The following is an 8,069-nucleotide window of genomic DNA, read 5'->3' as shown; positions in this document are numbered from 1 at the left end:
TGTGTGTGTGTGTGTGTGTGTGTGCATGCGTGTGTGTGTGCGTGCGTGGAAACATATTAAACCATTATCGATGTGCCTTGATCTGGGCATTAAACATTTTTCATCTCATCTCATCTTACAAGGTAATGGGGTTCATTGTGCACACAGACAGAGATTGTGAAAGCCCGTCCACCGTATTATTTTCTTAATCCCTTCTAAGCTTAGGCTCACTGGCTGGACGAAAAGTAGAAGCAAACTCCTGTGTTACATATTTTTTATAAATTAACAAGCAGATGATTCGATGTGGCTTGGTGTCCTTTTTGTCTGTGGAAGGGCGGGGGAAATCGGGGGGCGTGGTGATATACCCCTTACCCCGAACAAATAAACTCTTCTCATCCTGCTCCAAACCTCCATACTCTATCCAACCTCTAACCCCCCCCCCCCCCAAACCCCCAACATCCGCTTGTTGATTTATATAAGACAATCTGCACAATAATATGAAAGCATCTGGTCTTTAATTGGTCTTATTTCTGCATATCTAGATGTTGTTGGTTTTTTTAATCTCTAAAGGTAGGTAATTAGTTTTTCTTCATCCAATCCAACAAGTTCGAGCGGCTGAGAAAGAAAACAAGATTTGTTGAAAGGGAGGACAGTGTTTTGTAAACACACAGGTCGTCTCCGAGGGATCAGCTCACTGTGGACTGCATTGTCGGGTTGATCAATACTGTTGACGGTTGGGAGGGGACAACGGCCTGACCAAACCACTTACTTCAAACTAAAAAGTAGCCGTCCAAGAATTCTATGTCTTAAAAAACTGCGCAGGAATGCGCGTTTACTCCAAGATCTGTTCCATGACCCAATTATCGGGCCTGGCAGTGAAGTGGTTAAAACACGCTCGTATTGTGAAAGCTAGTTTGCCCCAGATAATCTCAGATTTCTTGGTAGATAGTAAAAAACAAATCCCGCCCTAGTATAATAAAGTCTTATCTGCTCAGTAGGCCTAGTTTTGAACAATTTGGCGTTAAGAATGTTTAGTTTCACAACATATCAAGCTTTATCGAATGCAATTCTTTGAATATCTTAATAAGGACTCTGAGTAATCTCACGATTTCGACAGAGCAGAGAGAACATTACTGTACTCAAAACGGCGAAACATGTCAGATAGAACTTTGTAATTCTAAGGTAGCGAAATAAGTCTGTGATATAAGATGGAGCGTTGTTTCTTGGAGCTTTGAAATACATTAATACAGTACTAGTTTACAGTCTACCCAGGATGGGTAGGTGGGTGAATACACGGACTGATTGGTGGGTGATGCTTTGTAGATTGGACAACAAATTCAAGGGAGGTAAGGTGAATATAAAAATATACTAATATCCGGGGCGAAGTGTCTACATAATCAATTAATAATTACTGTTTCCTTTCCTTAATGCCGGTTTCTTGGAATTCATTATTTTGACAAGCGCCTGTTTTCACCACAATGCCTCATACTTTGTGTTGAATGCGATGCCGACCTAAAGACTCAGTACATCCTGATAGAGTGTCCAGATTTTGAAGAGACCCGAAGGAAATATTTTATGAGTAAATGCACGAATATGATTTAAAGAATAATTTGTCCTCCATCGTTGATCCCAAAAAAATTATCGAACTTATAAAGACCATAATAGATCTCTACTGAAAGATGTACAACAAGTACTGTTAACACCCCCCCCCCTCCCCAACCCCGTAAACTATTGTTTTTGAGCTAAATATTTAACTGTCAATTTGTAAGTTCTTCAACCATTACAGTTTTATAAAGTAAAACCAAGCCGTGCTGTGAACTTACGTGAAAACAACCAACTTATCCCCGCACGTTTATAACTATTATACTGACCTTATGCAGTTGCTGGCGCCGTAAAACTATTACGAAACTAACTATGTGTACAGCGACATTCCAGAGTCGCTTCACCCCCCCCCCCCCCCCCGCGCAATTTAGAGAAAAACAAAAAGAAAACACTAAAATCTGAGCCATTTCTTGGGCACTGGCTATTTTTCAGTCAAAAACTGGGAAGGAAATAATGAAACTTAAGGAAATATATATTGGATTCTATTATTATTATTAGATATCCCTTAATTTCTTTATTTGCTTTTGAAAAACGTTTTCAGGAACCCCCTAGAAACTGGCATCTGTGGTCTAGCTGTTAAGCAATTCGCTGTCGAATGCAGGAGACCCTATTTTGATTACTCAGTTGGGGAGAAATTTTTATCGAGTACATGTATCTCGGTCTTTCTGCTTGGGTGTTGTAGAGCTCTCTCTTTCAGCCCGGGGTGGCCCTGGTAGCGGGTCGGACGCCCCTTCAAAGAATGATCGAATTTGTTTCCACGACAGCGTAAAACACATGCATCCAAAAGAAATAAACACACAAACATATATCATTACATATATTCATTTGCCTACCTGCACAGATAACGTAGGCATATCCTCTGTCTATAGGAACACCGCTTGTATCATCCTCCGTGATCTCATCTTTAACGTCCTCCTCCTCTTTTCCTTTTTCTCTCTCTCCAACATTCTCAGTCCTCGCCAACTCGTTCGCCCTGTCACCACCCATCTCTTCATCGTTGTGAACGTGACTGTTGAGCCCCCCTTTATTTCCGAGTGTCGGAGCAAAGGGCAAAGGGGATTCGTTTATCTTATCATCGCGTCCGCCGACACGGTTTTTGAATTCCGTATCCTCATTGTCCATTGTCTTTCCGTCATCGTCAACATTATCGTTGCCGACAGCCATCTCGATCCAGATTCTTGATCTCTCTTAACAATCGTTCCAGTTAGATAAACACACCGGGGGACTTTGTAATGGAGAAGAGAAGTTGTATTTCGACATTCCTTTTGCTCAGACGAACTTAAACTCTTAGTATATCGCTACCCTAGAACTACACAGTTCTATCTGTTCAGTACCTAGTTTTGAGAAATTTGACGTAATGAAAAATGTTAACTTGTCAAACTTTTTTGAATGCAATTCTTTGAAGACCTTGATAACAACTCCGATTTATCTCATAATTTTGATAGAGCAGATAGAACATTTGGTTTCTGGCCTCATGGTCTAAGTAACTCAAAACGGCAGAAAAAGGCAGAAAGAACTTTGTACGGAATACATTTAAATGTTTTGAGGAGCAACTTTAGTTCAACAATGTTTTTCAGCATCACAAACTCTGCTCCTATTTAACCTATTTGCACAAAATAAACACCAGACGGAGTAGATGAGAATGCTCTTTGTAATAAATATTCAGTTTGATTCCATACAGGATGAACTTGCTGAGGTTTGGAAGACGTTTGTGACGACTGTAAACAACCCAAGGAGGCAGTGAGCCAGCTGAACTGACGTGCCGTGCACCAAAAAGGATAAAGAATGACGGGTTGACGTCTCTCATGAACACAAAGCTCTAATTTTTCTCGTCATATTTCTCGTCACTTTGCTTGCAATTTTACTCGTCATTAATTTTTATTGTCATCTTGCTTCAACTGACATAGTAATCAGAAGTGTTGTCTGGACTTTGAAATGAGGAGTCTGCACCTTGTGTTGGGTGTGGGGTCGTTACGTAGGTGTCTGTGGAGAGGACAGGAGATCTTATAATGATGATAATGATAGCAACAAGAACAACAATCATGATGATAATGATGCTGCTGCTGCTGATGATGATGATGATGATGATGATGATACGATAAAAGAAAAAGAAGAAGAAGAAGAAGAAGAAGAAGAAGAAGAAGAAGAAGAAGAAGAAGAAAAAGAAGAAGAAGAAGAAGAAGGAGAAGAAGAAGAAGAAAACTACCCTACCACCACCACCACCATCATCATCATCATCATCATCATCATCATCATCATCATCATCATCATCAACAACAACAACAACAACAACGACAACAACGACAACAAGAACACAAAGAAGTAGTGGTTAATCTTTATATGTGAATTGTGAAACGTTTTACGCACTCTTAGGTACTTTTTAGAACAGTAAATTTATCAGGTAGGCTGCTTAGCCCATGCCTGTAGGGCAACCATAGAGCCCGGCACACAGACACAGATGCGTCACAACAGTTAGCATTGCTTTCACCCCCCCCCCCTTTCCACTCCATTTTCAGAAGGTAGAACATTTTGAACTTTACCCGGGTGGCGGCTGAAGCCTACTCTTATCGATTTTGGACCACCAATGGATCTTTAACTTGTGCAACTTGCACACGGGACCTCCGATATGTTTCGCCCTTATCCAAGAAGGCTAAATATATCTTACTTAACATAAGATCAGCGATATGGCTGAAAGACAAAGGTAAGAAGGATTCAAGGAGTAGAAGTAGAAAGGCTGCAGAAAGAGGGAGTAGGAGCCCAGAGGAGGGGACAAAGAGGGTGAGTGGGTGCAGGCAGAAAGTGGATACGAAAGCAGACGACAAAACATTGTTAGAGTGTATGAAAGGATGTGAAAGGAGAAAATTTTAGAAAAGAAAAATTTCCGTTGCTATCTGGATTCGAACCCACGACCTATTGAATGAGAAGCGAACACCTAAACCTCAAGACCACGCAAGCCCCCAACAGCATTTGTTACTATAATAACACTAATAGATCTAATGCACTTATTATTAACACCAACAGACGTTTGGTCCAAAGGCTTTTATCAAGCTCTGATCTGTTTCACAAGAGTTTGATTATTGTTTTCCTGAGTGGGTTTGACAATCCCTCGATCATTAAATCCTTGATGATACCCAGACGACGCACTACACGCCCATTCAAGCACAAAGACGTGCTACTAGTTATTCCTATACCCTAGAAATACAAAGTTCTACCTGCTCAATATATGTACCTAGTTTTTTAAATAAAAAAATTATGAGTTTCACAACATGTCAAACTTTTGTGAATACATTTCTTCGAATATTTTGACAATACTACAAATAATCTTACGATTTTGATTGAGCAGACTGACCATATGGTTTCTGACCTCACCATCTTTTAGTAACTTCAAACGGCCAAAAATATCAGATAGAAATGTGTAATTCTAAGATACTGAGTTGCTAACGTTTGAAAACATGTTATTTTGGGACCCTTTAAATAAGTTTAAAATTAAAAGAAGAACAAGTTCCTTTTATTCATGCATGCAGGTTTTTCATTTCTTATATCTGCTGAAATTTAAATATGCAGCATTCAACATGCGGGTTATATATATGTATGGACATTCCTGTTGCCGATTGATATGGTAGTTCGAAGCACACCTCAACGTTACGGTTATTGATCTGCTATAGATCAGACATAGTGAGTTAGCAAGATCTATAATGTCGCTGTCGAAAGCAATCCAAAATTTAAGAATTGTCGATTTTTACACCCTCCCAAAGTTCTATCAAAACTGCACCTTTTAACATCACCAAAACGCAGTTTAATGCTCTAGTCAAGGCTTTCAATTTTCTCGCTTTACATGATTCTTGATTGGAACAACGCAACAACAACTAGTTTTTTTTTTCTTTGGTGTAAAAAGTACCCAAACGGACTTAAGTGGATTGCTTGCGACACCGATGATAAAGGGTCTTTCACCAGCACAGTGAGTCGTCACAATCACTGATCATGGAAGCAACAGCCGGTGAGTTTACTGTTTGACAATACATTGTGTTTCTGTAATGCTGTACAGTTTGAGCTTTAGTAAAAGTATCACGGCACTTGCCACACAATATGGTCATATAAGTGCCGAAGATTAGTGGTGTTACAAGAGAGTAACATATACAAATAAGGAGGTTGGATCAGGACGTAAGATGTCTGATAGGAAAGAAGGAGCAAACCACACCAGAGCACCCGCCAACCATGCGCTGCAATGTTGTGAAAACAGTAGAGGCATGTGTATGATCTTCACGCTACAATAACGTAGATTACAAAAACGTTTAGAGCGTAATGTTAAGCGGGAATTTGCGCTATCTATACACATGCTATCTTTTAAATATATTTTTACAAGTGACACAGAGATAAACAGAGATAATAAAAAGGAAAATAACTTAACATAATATTGTCGTCAGCATCCTTCTAAATGTTCTCAGCCCAGAGTGCTTTTTCAGGAGAGAGAGAGAGAGAGAGAGAGAGAGAGAGAGAGAGAGAGAGAGAGAGAGTGAGAGAGAGAGAGACTGTTTCATCCTTAAAACAATTGCCCCTACATTACATATTTTTCTTGTTTCTTGCTTCCTTTTTTAGCTACACTTTTATCTTACCCTACCCATTTCTATCAATTGGAACTTTTGTGTTTAGTATTAACAACAACGTCCTAATAGCAGAAGATGAAGAACACCTGCAGAATCTATTAAATGTCATCGTACAAGAGAGTGACAACATGGGCTTAAACCTAAACATCAAGAAAACCGAAACGATGGTGATAAGCAGAAAAACTCCAATCCCAACATGCAATATCAAAATCAATGATACCACCCTCAAGCAAGTACAACATTTTAAATATTTGGGGACCAGTATATCATCAGATGGTAGATGTCACACCGAAATTAAAAGCCGCATTTGCCTAGCAAAAGCAACCTTCCACAAGATGAAACAGATACTAACAAACATCAATCTGTCACTGGAAACGAGGAAAAGAGTACTGAAAAGTTACATCGAGCCAATCCTATTATACGGATGCGAAGCGTGGGCAATCAATAAACAGCTGGAAAGAACAATTGTAGCGACAAAGTTATGGTTCATAAGACGCATGCAACGCATCCCATGGATAGCTAGAAAAACAAATGAAGAAGTCCTGGTTGAAGCAAATTATAGAAAACAACTTATCACGAATATTAGAAAACAACAGGCAAATTTCTTCAGACACACAATGCGGAAAGAAGCATTAGAGAATATTGTAACAACAGGCAGTGGCGGTGGGTAGTGAAGGGCTAACGGGCTTGAGCCCCTCACCCCCACCCCCTCCCCACCCCAACTCTATCCCTTAGTTAATGAAAGTTTCTTAAATAACGAAATAAGCAGTTGAAACCGTTATGATCGCACACAATGAACACACAGTTATCAGCTTGGCCACAGTTATCCAATCATCGTTGTCACCGCTTACAACTATAGTAACCTAACAGCCAATCAAATGTCGTTAGGGCTCGTCTTTAATTAAACCAGCTGATGAAACTCTTCTTGTAAAAAGGTAGAAGACTTTAAAAAATAACACTGCACAGAGGGCTCACGCTCTCCCAGCCCTGACAATGGGGTGAAAGTTTACGACACACTTTCCCCCAGTGACACAGATACCTATGCGCCCATTGGGCCTTTGTTAAGCGTGTTCTATTTTCCGCAACAACACGACCCAATCCACCTCATAGACGGTATGTGTTTGGAGTGCTGTGTGTTTGTGCCGCTGAGATTTCCCAGTTATTAATTACGTCAAACCATTTTTGAGGCAACTTTATCTTCAGATAAAAACTAATTAGAGAAATTTGAAGGTGAAACGGCTTCGTCCCCACATTCCAGAAGCTTACATTTAACTAAGGACAAAGAGATGGAAGACAAAGGTGACTCTTCTCGTTTGAATGATTCTCAAAATGCCGTGGCTCGCCCTGAGTATAGAAAAATCATCACAGTTTTGTTCTTATTGCATGCTTTTTGGTGGTAAAGAAGTGGAAGAAACCTAAGCCCCACCAAAATCTTGCTCCACCCACTGCGACTGACAACTTGAAAGTTTGATGGCAAGAGAGGCAGAGGCGGACAGAGGGAAAAGATACTGGACAAGATGACAACATGGCTGGGTGCAGCAAGAACAACAGACACCATTGCTGCATCGAAAGACAGATGGAAGTGGAGGTCCATGATCGCCCACGCCAGTCCGCAAAGCACGCATGATGATGATTAACAACAGAAAGAAGTGCAGCATTTTTGATTTAAAAATTAATTCACTCTAGCTCTACGCATTATTGTTAACATAGAAGAGAAAAGTTATTTATATATTTATTTATATATATATTTTTTTTCCATATATATTTTTTTTTTACCTTTATTTTTATTTATACATTTTATAAATATATATTCCAAAAACACACCCCCACATATTTTATATATATATATATATATATATATATATATATATATATATATATATA

At 39.5% G+C, this 8,069-nt stretch overlaps 1 protein-coding gene across 1 annotated transcript in view; it reads right to left on the bottom strand.

The window, feature by feature from the left end:
* The window catches only part of LOC101849871 (monocarboxylate transporter 12), a gene marked incomplete at its 3' end in the record, with an annotated part of 27,614 nt that overhangs the window by 6,414 nt on the left and 13,131 nt on the right, over positions 1–8,069 (bottom strand). Inside the window, 1 exon segment of the mRNA XM_035971814.1 lies at positions 2,415–3,564. Within this exon segment, the coding sequence (XP_035827707.1) occupies positions 2,415–2,745 (331 nt within the window).

The sequence above is a fragment of the Aplysia californica genome, unplaced genomic scaffold, assembly GCF_000002075.1.
Source record: "Aplysia californica isolate F4 #8 unplaced genomic scaffold, AplCal3.0 scaffold00512, whole genome shotgun sequence".
NCBI classification, from domain to species: Eukaryota; Metazoa; Mollusca; class Gastropoda; order Aplysiida; family Aplysiidae; genus Aplysia; species Aplysia californica.
Note: the sequence above shows the minus strand (reverse complement) of the source record. Positions and strands in the feature narration are given on the sequence as shown.